Here is a 16,298-nt window from a genome sequence, read left to right on the forward strand (position 1 = left end):
TTTTCCGTGTTGAATCATTAACATTGGTATGCTGCGATCTAAAATCGTAATCATCCATTTATCAAACGGTTTCTTTAGCGACTGATATGTCCCATGCACCCCACGATTAATACATGCCACCAACACATATCTCATAATTTCTAAGGAACATTTAAAGTGCAGAATACCTTATAAGATCCTTTTGATAGCTGAAAAATATTTCAGAAAATTCAAAAATCTATAACAGTTTCCTAGAAAACATATCCTTCCTCCTCAACAATGAATTTAAGGTCAGAAATATTTAATATTATACTTTTCCACTAAAAGGGAAAAACTTATTAACACGACACATAACAGTACACAGTATAATGTTTAAGATCTTTATTTACATAAAGCAAACATTTCATTATTATTATTGCTATTTCTACACGTGTATAACTGGACAAATTCACTGCATCTGTATCTTTCCGTACCTTCCAAGAATTTTGCTGACACAGCCATGGCTGACCCGTAGTTGTCTTGAGATGTCACAAGGTCTGACTCCTTGGTGCGCGAGCTCCACGATTCTTTGCCTGACCACGTCAGGTAGGGGTCTGCCATTCACAAACACCCCTCCTAGCTGGTTCACACCGCCGTGCCCTATATGGGATACAACAACACAGACACAAAAAGCATAACATTACATACATATAGAAGTTAGGCTTCGCCGTGAACATGGCTACCATACAGAAGCGTTTAATTTTCTCTTTCTCCTCTCACCCCCTCTCTCTCTCTTAACACTCTCTGCATGGAAGCGCGCGCGTACACACACACACACACACACACACACACACACACCCGTGCCCATGTGGGCAACGATAAACAATAAGATAGTTAGGCTATATTGTTTATCTTACGAAGAAACATGATGGAAAATGTATCCGTAAAGGTATTGACGTCCCAGTACTTTCTGTTTGTTTGTACCGTTTCTTTTTATTTATTTTTTTTTTTTATATTGCTTTTGGTAGGCCTATTATGACAATACTATGACTATATATATATATATATATATATATATATATATATATATATATATATATATATATATAAATCGAAAGGTTATTGAAAGGTTCACGCGGCTGCAATGTTTTCCTCATACAGTTAAAATTAATTTTGCACGTTGGACAGTAGTCTTTTAATTTATAGTTCGTTAAATTAATTTCCTTATGCTTATAGATATATTTTGTCAGCACAATAGCATGATAAATATCTAATATTGTAGATAATAATATTAAGTAATAGTAAGAAATAAGTAATAGTAGTAGTAATAATAATAATAATAATTCATAACCATATTTTTATATGCACTCATGATTGTAAACACTGACAAACGTCATGTGCTATTCTATCCATAAGACCCGCTGCAGTTAGGTAGTATTTTCCTCTTCTATTCCATTGCAGCCAAACACATGTCGCATAGATTATGTTTCAGCCTGTTTAATTTTCCTTGCACAATTATTGTAAATAATTAAAAAGAGCTTTGATAACTCATATTACAACCATGGAGTAGGCTACTGCAAAATAATTAAGAATTAATTATTTAAATTAGACCCAGGCCTTCCGTCATCTTGTTACAATACCTGTTTTTAACAAAAATCGCACAAACAACTCTTATGAGAAACATCAAGCATTTTCTTTTTTTTTTTTTTCATGTAGAGCACATTTATTTCCATAATAAATTAATCTTTTTAAAATGCAGAGTTTTAAAAGGCAGTGTTATGTAAAATAATTTAATATTTTGCAAATCATCTGGTATTATTGCGTTGGCACATGTTAGACAATTCGGCGCTTTTGATTTTTATCTATTTTCTTGCTGTAACTACATCTGTTGCCATCCCACAGTAATTTACTCAGAAACCGAACTTATAATATACCTGTATAAGTATATATTTTTAAGAATATATATTTTTTATAATATCATAATCATTTAAGTTTTACTTACAAGGCAGATTGATTAATTTTAAATAAAGCTAAATATTGTAATCGACTTTTTAACGACTTTTTTTTTGTCGCTCGGAACAAACGATTTCAATGCCGCTAAATATAAGAAATGATCGTATTTTTATTCGCGGTGACTACTTTTTGTATTTGCTTTACTGAGCGTCAATTAGGCTATAAAATATTTAAACAATCATTTCCTACATTTCTTGTAAGAGCTTTGGAAAACTTAAGAGTAAATAGCTTAACGCGGAAACATTAGGCTATAGCCTATAGTCTTACAAAGCCAACTCTACTGAAACGATCAACAATTTAGACTTTATTTATGCTAACCTATGTAGAGATTTTTAAGGAAAAACTGATATTTTACTCACGGTGCATCGCCGAGAAGGGGTCTGCTTTGCAGTGAATATCCATGGGATAGCAAAGGAAGGAAAGATAATCGACTGAGGTCGCCGTCTCGCCTTGATTATGTAGCTTTAATTGGAATTAATAAAGATCGCTATCCGTTCAAAGCGCAGTGCTTCCGATGCCAGTGTACAGAAGTTCTTCAGCGCGCGACGAACTTTATCTTGTGCTGATCAGTCCATTCAGTGAAGACACGAGGCTGGTCAGGTGCAGATCATGTCCTGCACTGGTCTCTCAAAAAATTATTTTACGCATGCAGGAACGTAAGCGTACTCAGTCGTTCAGTTAATATTTGTTTGCTACATATTTAAGGGAACGCAAGCATTAGTGGTTGCGTCTCCTCCAGTGTCCTCTGATGAAACTGCAGTGTAAATTCCTCGATATGGAGAAGCGTTTCTGGTAAAGTCTGAGGGGTACAGTCAGATTCGAGCGGGGATGACAGGAAAAAACATGGACACGGCGAGTGTCTCTCGTTCCCCCTCTCTTCAAGAATGGGATGTGCCTGTTAGAAGCTTTGGGCTGAGACTGAAACCCCTCTTCTCAGTGTGTCTGTTTCTAAAAGCTGCAGTCCACCGCCCCCCTCCTTCCCAGATCCCCCCTCGCATAGAGATGGATGACATGTCAGACAAAGGCAATAGATTCCAACACTTTGTGATTCGCCAACGCAAAAAGCTGGAGCACCAAATGAGGAGGTCTCTTCATCTGACACTTCGGAAGGGGAGGGATGCAAACAGGGAAATGAGGAGAGATGGGTTAAAAAAAATCGAGGAAATTAAAAGACGAGTGGAAAGGAAGCGGTACCACCAGCGGCCAGGCATCGTGGTATTTCTAAACTGTATGTTGTCAAACTATATGAATCATGTTTGAATCATATTGGTGACCTAAACGTAGACTGAATGTAAAAAAAAAAAAAAAAAAATGTGTTGTTGATGGGCATAATGTTGTCACGATGAGACTATTTTAAGATGAAGGAACATCTTAATTTTTGTAACAACTGTTTTCAATTTCTACTGTCTGTTTTTCTTTCATTTAGGTCCTGTTGGGTGTTTTCACATTTTTTAACCGAACATCGTTTGTCTGCTAATGCATTGGCGTTAATTAATAGTAAAATGTTAAGCAATATTATGGCATTTATTTTCTAAAACAGAACACTGATGCATTTCTTTTCTAAAAAAGGAGATAATGTGAACAATAATATAAAGCGTAAATATGCGCAATGTACAGATATAAATATAGCCTAAAATCTGAATTTATAACAAATATTTGCTGCATCTGACAGCTATATGACAATCGAGAATTATCATTTTAACATCGCTTTTGGTACTGTAACAACACTACTAAGTTTGCGAAGTTCGCAGTCAAATGTTAGTAAAATTATTTTGTGTGTGTATGTGTGTGTCTTGACCATGCTGTTTAAGCTGCTGTATTGTAGGCATTTCTGTAGATGGCGCTGCTTAGTTTGCTTTATTTGACCGAGAGAAGCTCTTGAAGTTTATTTTATGGCTATCCAACAGTTTTTTTATTGTTGATGACAAGTGATGAACTTAATGTTTGTTAGTGAGTTCTAGGTTTTATTTATTTTCTCATTTTTATTTATCTTTCATATTATTATTGCTCGGATATATAGCCTAAAAATGTTTTTAGAACTGCAATAGATGGTTGTACATCGTTGACTCGTGGTTTTGTCAGTTTGTTTATGCCAAAGTTGATCTCTGAGTGTACCCTTGTGCTTCAGTTGACGCTTCGCTATTTTTTATTTTATTTTAGACTCTTCTATCTTTACTTTACTTTTATTTTAAACAAATGATCTATCTAATTATCTATCTATCTATCTATCTATCTATCTATCTATCTATCTATCTATCTATCTATCTATCTATCTATCTATCTATCTATCTCCAATCTTTTTTTATCTAGGCAACATTTCTAATAAATCGATTTTAAATGTTCATATAGACTACTTCTACTGTCTCAGGTAAAAAAAAAAGAAAGAGGCTCTTTCAGAATAAGTTTTTAGCTCCTGCAACATACTGTGATTATGTTTACTTTTTAAATACTTTTTAAAGCAAGTGATAAATTCAGCGCGCGCTATTTTAAATGTATTTTTATTTTTTAATGAAAATGTATGTATTTTTTTAACTGTTAAAATTCAAATACAATCGTATGGACTCGTTTTACGTATCCCACTCAATTATTATCACACTGTTATCGTTGTTGCCATTATTATTGTTTGTACTGTTTTATCTCTCTCTTTTTGTACATCGCAAATAGGCTACGCACAGATCTGAATTTAAGAATTAAAAAAATATTGTAGTAATTAGTAAAAAGTGCAGGCTTCGGCTTGACTGAAGAAGGATCTTGTACATTTATGAAGTGATCGCCCTGTGACCGTTGTAGTTTCGGCTAAAAGAACAGGAGGCTATGTTATGTTATGGCTTCCGGCTAAATTTGGGGACGATTCTTCTTTTTGTTAGTATTTTTGGAGGGAGCTTCTGGTACAATATGTAACACCATGGGCTGTAATTTCACACTCGACTACACATTTCCCCTAAAGCTGCTTTTATTTCCCCGCAAGACCCCAGCTTTTTGCCTCCACTCCCCTTTACTATATTGGTTACTTCCTCTGTTAAATGATAGGAAAACTAATTGCAACTGATCATAGTGGCCACTGAATACTAAAAGTGGGATATTGGGACTTTTTCTGTGCTACAATATAAAATTATATTTAATGTGGCTCCTCGATGTTTTCATTATATATATATATATATATATATATATATATATATATATATATATATATATATATATATATATATATATATATATATAGCCTATATATATATATATATATATATATATATATATATATGCTACATATCCTGTAATATTATCGCCCTGTCAAAGCTGGGCAAGGGAAAATCGTTGCAAGAGTGCAATGTTAAATAAATAAGAAACATGCAAAAAAAAAAAAAAAAAAAAGAATAATAATTCCATAAAAGGTCAGGTTTGTTTGAAATCATGTTTTACATTTTGCATTCTTTTTTTAGACCAACCAGGAGGTTTTACTCTTAAGAGAACGATTGGGAGAGAGTGATCGAACGTGTCAAAGAGAGAGACAGACAGAGAAAGAGAGAGAAGGTGCAGTGCTATAGTGCATCTGTTTTGACAGCCTCTGCATACGCCACATACGTTTGTTAGTCAAAGTGAACAGCGATTAACGTCCAATGAGAACGCAGAAAATCACTTCTGTTCCACTATCCAATATTTCTATTTCCACTTTTAAAAGCCCATAGGTTTCATCTCAATACACTGTAATATTCTAAGCGTCACCAATCGATACTTTCCACTCCACTAAACCTGCTGTCCACGTCAGTGTGCTATAGCTGAATGCAAGCATCCTTAGCTTTTACAGCAGGAGTAACCCATAATGGAACTTTAAGAAATATGATATAGCTACGCTTACCACGAATTTCAGTCGCCGGATTGTTTGAAAATGGCGTGTCTAGTTGTGTTTTTGAGATGTATTGAGTTATCACAAAAAAAAAAAAAAAAAAAACGAGAGAGAGAGAGAGAGAGAAATATTATTTTCCTTGAGGAAAAAAGTTATAACTGAAATAAAAGTTTAAACAATCTCTCTTCAAGTTTAGAGTAGGCAAATCACAGAAATTAAACAGATGGAAAATTTTGCAAATAACACTGGCATTAATAGTAATAATAATACTAATGATAATATGGTAGCTAATAATGATATTAGTGTTTTGCACAATAGCCTACCCAAAAAATACAAAAACATTTTTATCGATAAATTAATCATCCATTCCAATATTAATTACAATTGAGATGTTTTAAAATCAAATACCTCAATAAACCAAAGTATAAAGTTTCCAAATATTGACCGCTGTAACCAAAACAACAAAACGGCATTCACAACCTCAGTCATGATATCAGCTGTGTCTTTAGATTACCCATTCATGATGTCTATAGAGTGAACAGATGGACCATCAATTGAGTTCTGTCCACAGCATCAGAGATTGATTTTGTACTTGCTTTTAATTTTACCATAATTAATTAGATTATTACAAGTGTTATATTGATCTTCGCATTTACACCCAAAATAGAAAAGTGAATTAGCATATGATCTATGTTTTCAATTAACCGAACAACATAAACAACAACGAAAACAACAGTAGCATAATAGCCTATTAATAACAACAACAAGGACAGTGCTACTAGTAATAATAATAATGTAAAAAATAATGGAAATATTAATTTATGTAGGCTAATGTTAATATTGCCAGCAAACTATAGGCTATTCAGTCGCAAAAAGGCTGATGTTTGGGGGGAATTAATATTTGAATGATTCAGTGGGAGATCCCGCAGTAATACTATTATGGATTACAGTGAGCACTTATGTCAACACACGGGCCCAGCTAATAACATCGCATAATAGCATATTCCCAGTGTGAATCAGTTGCCACTTTAAATGTCCAGATCGTCAAGTCAAATGCCAGACTTTTCAGCACGCAGAGAACTACCGTTAGAGCAGACTTGTAACATTATAGGGCGGCCAATAAAGGTTAGTCGCTGGTCAAGTAGTTTGCGTTCGTAAAGTGTACACCTACTGTATGTTCTTACCTGAGCTGACGGCGACTCACCCCTACCGCTAGAAAATAAACATTCACACTGTTTGGCGAGACGAAAAGAGAGCCCTGCGCTTACCTGATCGACCAGAGCTGTGAGCCATGGCTTTTCCCTGTCTAATGGTCCGTTTCGTCGATGCAGCCCACTAGATCTGTCCGGCCTCCTGCGTTCCCTCCTCGGCTGGGCGTCCTGCCTCTCCCCGCTGCTTTTCACAACCTTTGACCGATCATCCAAAACTAAACGGTTTAGACGACAACAAAAAAGGAGAGCAACCTCTGCTCCACTGAACTAGATTGATAAAGGAGGGAAAATAGCAATCAAAGCAAATAAAGCATTGCAGGTGTGATATAAAAAGATTAAAACCTGTCTGCTGGAAGTAAAAGGGACTAAGAGTATGGAGATATGCTAAGATCCGCACGCAGGCGTTTACTGCAGGCTATAGGAAACTAAAAGGTAGGACTTGTACTGATGAATATTCATGATCATTTGAAAATACATATATATGCTTATGTGTGCACTTATCATCTTTAATTCGTCTGATCGTGAAATTGTATTAAGTTTGCTCCTAAATTCGCGTAACGGCTACGTGAAGGGTTGTGATAACTGATTCGTGCTGCTCATTGGCTGAACTTTAAGGTGAACCTGTTCTCAGTAGGAGGGTCTAACTAAATAAACGAGCTAATACGGAATTTGGGATTATGTAAATATTTTACGAAGTCAAATTAAGTACGTTTTGTTATATTATATTATATGTTACATATATATAAAGAAATGACTAAATGTTGGAAATGTAACATCGATACTGTTGCTGAGATTGTTACATTGATGTTGCATATTTAATTACCAGGTTAATGCAATTAATGCCTGATGACATATAGGCCTACATTTATTACTGTCCAGAATATGCAGTTGCCCAGTCACATCACCATAAGGCTTTGGGTTAAGAGACTAGCAACCTTATATCACAGTAATCCTTATCCATACCCGCCTCAGCAGCAGACAGAAAAAAAGGAAAGGCCAAACTTTTCAGTTGAGCAGTCAAAGGTGTGCTCCCCCTTCACGGAAACAAGCCAATACTTATTTATTGGGGAAGGAATTTGGTTGTATTTTAAACCAATTTACCGTTTCCTCTTTGCACTACAATAATACTGCAGTTCGAAGCCTGCGTCATTTGCAGTTTTGGTGTAATTTTAAATATCTTTTTGTATTAAACATCAGTATTTGTAAAAAAAAAAAAAAAAAAAAAAAAATAGATTATAGACTGTTATTTTAATGCCAGTTCCATTGAAAATAGTAAAAAAAGGGCAACTCCGCATAAATAACTTTCAAAGTTTAAAATAACATTTGTCTTTGAGGGATTCGGTTTATAAAAATAATCCTGAGAATATCAAGTCTGTACCTTTGTTAAGGCTGAATTAAACCACAACTAGTCCTGTATTTCTTTAGTTGGTTTTATTTCTTAGATGCATTATAATAGTTACACGTCTCTGTCACTGTAATAACATTCAGGACAATTAAATTAGTCTGACGTATAGAGCATTGCACATGTAACAAGGCGTCCACCCATGTTTTAATGAAATCGATTTCTCAGGCCCTCTCTGGCTTCAGTAACCACAATTCTGACGTTTTGGATCCCTAAACAGCAGATTCACACAAAATGTTTGTTAACTAGGCGAAGTTGAAGCCATAATAATTTAATGTACAGTTTTACAGCTTTACCACGCTCTGGCGTACTTTTAGATATTGTAATACGGCATATTTGCAAGTTACTTGTCTGTTAATGTTCCAGTTAGTAGACTTTATCATCCCATTCCTCTCTTCTCTTCGCGATCGCTCGCGCTGTTAAGCTCCGGCTGTACTTATATGCGCATTTGTGATGGGCTAAGCTATACATGCATCTGCATCGAGCTCAGCATTTGAACCATATTGCTCACAACATAATTCCGTGTCATTTTGCTACTTTAATGTACTGAAGCCTTGAGTGGCCGCGCGACTGTTCTCCTCGCATAGTTGGCGTTTTGCAATAAACCATCTATGGTTTTTATGTCGAATCAGATGAATACGCGTATTATTCGTTGTAAGAATCATTCAGTACACAGCTGATCTACTGAAATAAATACATATCAAAAGTACTGATATTATTATATAGTTAAGCCGTAGAAAAAATTATTTTAAACTGTTGTAGCCTATTTCAGGAACTGTTGATTAGTTATTTAAGGATAATACACTTATTAACTTTTTCTTTCTTTCTTTCTTTCTTTCTTTCTTTTCTTTCTTTCTTTCTTTCTTTCTTTCTTTCTTTCTTTTCTAGTTAATGAATGGATAAAGCAAACAGAAAGAGTCCTGTTAATTAACATAACTTAATGCTTTAGTTTTTCTTTTAATTTTAGTTATTTCTGGATGTGTATGTGTGAAACACATTATATAGGAATATTAAAATATAGTATGTATTGTAAATTGAGAAATTATTGATTTTTGTATGAAACACTGTGTGTGTCATATGTGTGTGTGTGTGTGTGTGTGTGTGTGTGTGTAAAGGTGCACTCACACACACATACACTTTAAATGTGTGTGTAAAATATGAACATTAAAAATATGTACAGCATATAATTTCTCATTAGTTTACAAACAATAATGCATTTTAATAATATTCCTATATAATGAGTTTCCAATTGCCATTTGTGTGTGCATGTGTGTGTGTGTTGGACCCTCAGGCAGTCCAGGGTGCTCTCAAGCCAGCTGCCACTGTTTAAAACAGACAGGAAACAGCTTCCACTAACACGACTGCAATATGGAAAGCAGCGACCTCCACAATGCACCCCATGGCATGATTCTAATATCCCCCCCTCACTCTTCACGCACACACTCACGTACATGACTTTTGCTAAATGCGGTCTTAAATGGTTTAATATCTTACCCTGTTTTGTCATTTATAGTTTCAACAGCATCGCAATGTTGATATTTTGGAGATCATTCGTAGGACCTTGACCTGTTTCAGCACTAACTCAGAAGCGCTTGGTAACGTGTGTCTGGAGTGTGATAGAAGAGAGACATGGATTTCCCCGTGCCATAGAGATGCTTTGTTTCACTGTAAATGTGTTTGTGTCTGTGTGAGTGCATATCTATTATCCTTCTGAGAAATACAGAGCTGCTCGGCTCCCACACTGGCCTCTGATCATAGCCCTGTAAATGAAGCCTGTCACCTTCAGTGGTGTAATGATCACAGAAACAGTGACCTTGATCTATGGCAAGCCATAACGGAGAAGAGAGAGCATCTCCCACACTCCTCACTCAGATATAACAGTGAAACACGGCATACAGGGGAAGCCAAAGGAGGGTTCAGAACAGGGCCATTTGATTGGCAATAAAGGTTGTTGGAGTGTCTGTAATGGATGTGAGATCTCTCCTGTTATCATCCATTTGGATAGGGCATCGACTGAAGGCGACGTGATTCCAGATTGAAAACTCAGGGAGTGGCTGATTATGGTTTTATTGCATAGTCCATTACACTGGTCAACACTACACACTTTTTCTCAAAGCAGGGACTGTGGTGGATTAATGGGGCAGCTCTTCTGTTCTCTCCAGCCCCCTCGGATATACGGACCTTTCCTTCCCTTCAGCAAGGCTTTTTGAATATGTCCCAGTTCCTGCCACATTTAGCTTTAAATAAGTTTCACCCTCCCTTCTTTTTCTTCGAAGAAGGGCACAGTGGGTTCATGCACCCTATGAGTTCAGCACTCATCATTTATCATCCCTCTCTTTTTGGAAATGATTAACAATAATTGTGTCATAGACTCCTCTTGTGATGCAGAAGGAAACTTCTGGAAACTATCTAACTATATACAGTATATGTTTTTCATTGTATAGTATTTGATAAATGTTAATATGTTATAAATGTTATATGTAATATAAGGAGCAGTTAAAAAAAAATTAAAACTGTCATATTTTACTTACCCCATGTCATTGCAAACCTGTATGTTGACCTAGATATTTTTATTATCATTGTTATTGTTTAATTAATTAGTGTTTGTGGAACTCAAAACATAATAATAATAATAATAATTATTATTATTGATAATCTTTTTTTGTTTGTTTAGTTTTTTTTAATGTGAATCATTTTACATGTAAAAATATTTCTTGGTCTTTTATATAAATATATATATATATATATATATATATATATATATATATATATATATATATATATATATATATATATATATATATATATATATATATATATATATTCATTCATTCATTGTCCCAATTTATTCTTGGTCCCAATATATATGTGGAACACAAAACCTATAATAATAATAACAGAAAATGTCTCTTTTTGTTTTGTCCATACATTGTAAAAATAATGTACTTATAAAATAAATGTACCGAATGTATCTAATAAATAATATACACTTATTGAAATTAATTTAACTTCTTTTGTGTGGAGAAGAAAATCAAATGTGTTTGGCACAACATAACGGTGAGTCAGTGATGGCAGTTTTTCTTTATTTATTTGGGTGAACTATCACTTTTTAAAAATATTTAGATTTTGCATTATGGGCAAATTTAGTTTCTCAAAATTGGACATGGTGACTGAGTCAGCAAAATGTAACCAGCACACCAGTAAAGGGCACCTAAAACAGTAGTGAAAGAAAAGAAATAGTGTAGGAAAAAGTAGAAAATTCTGCTTGCGGAAATCTGGATGCTTTTGTGAAATCTGGTCCCCACTACAGCGAGCCCCATCAACTCATCTCCCCTTGCCAGCTTTTCATATTTAAAGCCAGTACGGGTTTAATTACCAAATGATGACAGTGTCATATGGTGCCATGATGGCACAGGATATGTGCGAGACACTGACTGACAGTGGGAAGCTGGAAAGCAAAACTGGGGAGAAAAAAATAGCTGAGACAGTAAAACATCTGTAATTTGCAATTCACTGGTGTTCAGTGGTTGCTCATGGATTAAAGATTAAAAACTATTGTCTAGCAGATGGAAGAGAGAGAGAGAAAGAGAGAGAAACATGGAGGGAGGGGGAGCTTCTAAGCAGCCCATTTACATTTGTATATAAGCAGCACTGTTAGGATAATCACATGGAAAAAATAAGCTGTCTCCATCACACACTCAAGGCAATCCCTCCATTAGCCCCATCTCCAGATGCAGATGCTTCTGTTTTCAGATCGATTTGTGGTGACAGCATGTAACAGCTCGGCATAAAGTTTGATGCAAGTACAGAAATAATCTTTTAGATATTGCCTGAAAGACGCCACAGTGCTAAATGCTAAATGCAACCACACTCTACACTCTTAGAAATAAAGCTTCTTTAATGGCATTGATGGTTAAAATCCAGAGAACATTTCTAAGGTTCTTTACAGTGGAAGAATATTAATATGTGCTTTGCTCTAAAAAAAATAATGGTTGTTTTAAAAGCTGTTCAATAAAAGATTTTGGGAAACCAAAAATTTTTCTTCTATGACACTGATACAAAAAACTTTACTTTTAAGAGTGTATAGTATAAAAATGCAACACTTGTACTCACCGTGTTTGGTTGACCAGTGTCTAGAATAAAACTCTTTTTGTTTCTCTGTTGGTGATTGAAGACACCAGCTACACCTGATCTTTTTGTAATTGTAATTAATTAGTGTTTTGTTAGTCTTGCTGTGCCTTAATTAGTTAGCACTGCCCAGTAGAGAGAATGAGAGACAGTACCTGCTACACAGCAAATAATTATTAGTAACGGCTATAAGCTAATGCTGTAAAGTTGACCCTACTTTGATATGCTCATAGGTTCCTTTGATGCATTCAGGTGTACGGGGGAATGGGCAGCCCATTGAAGCATGGCAGACCACCTGAGAGTTGTTTTCTGGTCACCTGACACCAGTGATCTTGAGAAGGTGCACCGCACTGGATTTCATGTGAGTTAAAGAACCTCTTCAATAAAACATCACCAGCTTTCAATGGGGCACGCTTGAGCTGCTTGTGTAATTGACTTTTTGACTTTTTTTGGATTTGCATGGACTCTTCAAAAGTAGCTCACCTGGCAAGTATCGCTCTGTTCCGAAATTACAGTAGGGCTGTGTTATGTTACAAATAATAAGCACTCTCCACTGACCACAGCTACTCATACGGTCTTAATTTAGACTCACTTCTTAGACAAGCTATAGGAACTAGTTATTTACCTTTGTGTACAAAGAACATTAAACCCCAATGACTTTCAAAGTGTGAACACAAATATCTCATAATATCTTCTTGTAATTCCACAGATGAAAAGATCTTACAGCTTTGGAATGACATGAGAGTGAGTAAATTATGAAACTATCAGTTTAATATATTTGAATAGCTGTAAAGGCCTTTCAGTTGAAATATGAGATTGGAAAATACTGTCTCTCTTTCTGTTCTGTAGGTGCAAACCATTTTAGGTTTAGGCTTAGGAGTGAGGAGACGAATCATTTCTGTTCTGAATGGATGATTTGGAGCCAGAGGTGAATCATACAGGGGTTTGTTTGTATCTGTGCCTCTGATCCCCCTCTGATAGTCCCTACACCAAGCAACATCTGTCACGCCGCGTGCCACAATCGCTCACGTAGAGCGTTAGGTGATGCTGGTGTATGGTAATTCCTGCTACACGGTCCACATGGGCATCCCCAATGCCAGTGCTCATTAGCAGGCAGGTGGCGTCAGAGATTCGACTGGGTCCGAGACGAGGAATAGAACCTGGCAAACCGGGTTGTACGTCCGCATCGGGTAATCCCCGCCAGGTTGCCAGGATATCAGGAGTGACATCACAAAGCCAACAAAAATTAGCATCCCTAATGATCTGCCAGGCCAAACATTATTCTTCATGATGAGAAGCAGTCATGCCTGCCCAGGGCTCCTGATGATTTGGCCAAAAGCAGTGGAGGCCCCTAAGCTCTCAGCTCCAGCCAAAATCAACAGGCTCTATTCTCCAACCCATGAAGACCGATTCTACTCTACTGCAAATTAAGTTCCTGAGGAAAATCCTTGGTATATTCCCATCATACTGCTGATGCCTTCAGATTCTAGAAGATCGTTGGAAATTACTTACGTGTATGGAAAGGAAGAGACTCTTACCCGGTCCAGTGAAAAACACCTTGACTAGATTTAGAAGCTAAAACCAAGAAAGATCAATGAGAGGAGAGTGGGAGAGTGGCAGATTTAATTAATTACTGCACATTAGAATGTTTGTTTACAAAAGTGAACAGTTACAAGGGGCCTGATGGTAATTAATTTAAAACGTACTTCCCCCTGTCTCTGCCTTGCGTCGGCACTAGACGTGGTTGTTTCATGGCAGGTGAGCCTACGTCTCATTGGATTTCCATCAATTGCTCAAAGGTGTGTTTCAAAACAAAGATGCATGGTATGCAAATTACCCTTAATGTTAACATGATTGCATGTTAAGAAATTTAATTAGTATTCAAGGGAATCAAACGGGAAGAGCTGCATGATGTTGTGATAATGCATATCTAAGAGGAAAGTTTCACCATTTTGCCACCTAAACCATATTTGATTTTTCTTCCTCTAGTGTATTTAAATGTAACTTGACATCTTAATCAGATCTGTAGATAGTCCCTGTGAAGATGACTTTATTTTCCCAACAATGTCACAGTGGTTGCATGTCTGTGTGTTTTCAGCTGTGGTCAGGAAGGTCTCTCGAGGTCCCCCTCCAGGACAATGATGTATTTAAGTCTCCTAAGAGGTCAGATGGACTCTGTCCAGAACATCACCTGCAATCAATAGTGCTGGTAAACCAGGCTCAACTGAGTAGCCATGAAGACTCCCCTTATAAACACGCTCACAGAGAGGCCGGCATGGCCCATTGCTTTACTAAAACTGCAACCAACATCCTGAAACACGCACACACACACACACACACACGCAACACATGCCACCACTCTGAAAACAAGTGTTGATGACAAAGAGAAGAAAAATAACAGCACCTCAGCGGTAAGTGGAGAGCCTCCAGGTGATGAAATCCTCTCTAAAGTGAGACAAAATTGAGGCAAATTGACAGCCATGTGAATGTGTTATAAATGCTAGTGTGTGACACTGCTGTGGAGCAATGAGTTCACTGAAGTGATAGCTGAGATTTTATTTTATTTTTTATTTTAACTTATTAACTGAATATTGAAATATAATCAACTATTCTAATCAACAAAAAATTTAATTTAAATAATTTTAAAAACATTTCAGTAAAATGAAATATATTTATGAAATAAAAAAGGTAAAATAATTGAAAATCATGAATTATTATTTTTTACATTTTATTTTACTGCAGCTAGATGCCAAGGCATTCTTTCTTTTAAAAAAAACTTAAACTAAAATGAAATTAATATCAAAAAATTACTAAAAAAATGCTAACATTTTTAACAATTTTTTTAAACGAAATAAATAAATAAATAAAAAGCTAATTCAAAATGATAAATTATTTATTTCTAAATTATTATTAAAATTATAATGGTATAGCAATAATAATAAAATAACACAGATTCAAATTCATTATTGTTATTTCACTAAAACTATGCATAAATGTATATTTATGTCATTAATCTTGCTCTTTCACAAAAAAATGTGTATACATTTGCATTATTTCTCAGTTATTATTCCTTCTATTTTGCTAAAAAATACATAGATGTTCATTAGTATAATTTCTGTCAGTTTGATAAATGAGAAAAATATAAATAAATAATAAGTTGCATTGTTAAAAGGTTTTAAAAGAAGAGTGTTTTAACAGTTTTTGATTACTGGTTGTTTTTATAAATATCAATTTTGCCTGATTATGATAATTCATGTTTTAGATTTTTGCATTTTTATTTCCCAGCCATACCCTTTTCATTCAGCATCACTCTGTCATAGCAAAGGTTGCACATTCTCCTTAATGCACAGGTGAATTGGGTGCACTGCTTCAATCAAGGCTTCACTATTGGGTTTGAGAGTCATCTGAGCCTAGACAACAAAAGCAAACGCTACAGTGAGTGTTCTCTACTGTAAGTGGCTTTTGAAGAATTGGCACAGTCATCTGGTGAACACCTCACATCTCTCACAAACAAATGAAGGCCTGGCGCTTCAAAGTGAGATTGATATCTCTCTCTGAACTTCAACCAGAATATTCAGAATATTGAGAGAGGTGCACCCTTCCCACGGGACCGCCGAGGCGCCTCTCTCCTCCCTCGTTCCGCCAAAGAGGGGGAAAGATTGCCCCTGATCTTCCATGTTCATCAATAGTCACTCATTCATCGTGAGCCATGGCAGCTGAAATTTGGCCTACTATTGCTGAA

General features: G+C 35.7%; 1 protein-coding gene across 30 annotated transcripts in view; it reads right to left on the reverse strand.

The window, feature by feature from the left end:
* The window catches only part of pax2a (paired box 2a), a 28,281-nt gene extending 25,300 nt beyond the window's left edge, over positions 1 to 2,981 (reverse strand). For 4 of the 30 annotated variants that reach the window (XM_026261562.1, XM_026261539.1, XM_026261561.1 and 1 more), the window contains exons 1-3: positions 2,331 to 2,981; positions 453 to 630; positions 168 to 188 (exon numbers count right to left, since the gene is read on the reverse strand). In XM_026261562.1, the coding sequence (XP_026117347.1) occupies positions 168 to 188; positions 453 to 630; positions 2,331 to 2,373 (242 nt within the window). In that variant the 5' untranslated portion in view covers positions 2,374 to 2,981. The remainder of the gene's footprint in view (positions 1 to 167; positions 189 to 452; positions 631 to 2,330) is intronic. The other 26 variants (XM_026261543.1, XM_026261540.1, XM_026261560.1 and 23 more) reach the window with 16 other exon arrangements.
* Between the last annotated feature and the right edge of the window lie 13,317 nt (positions 2,982 to 16,298).

The sequence above is a fragment of the Carassius auratus genome, unplaced genomic scaffold, assembly GCF_003368295.1.
Source record: "Carassius auratus strain Wakin unplaced genomic scaffold, ASM336829v1 scaf_tig00215878, whole genome shotgun sequence".
Lineage (NCBI taxonomy): Eukaryota > Metazoa > Chordata > Actinopteri > Cypriniformes > Cyprinidae > Carassius > Carassius auratus.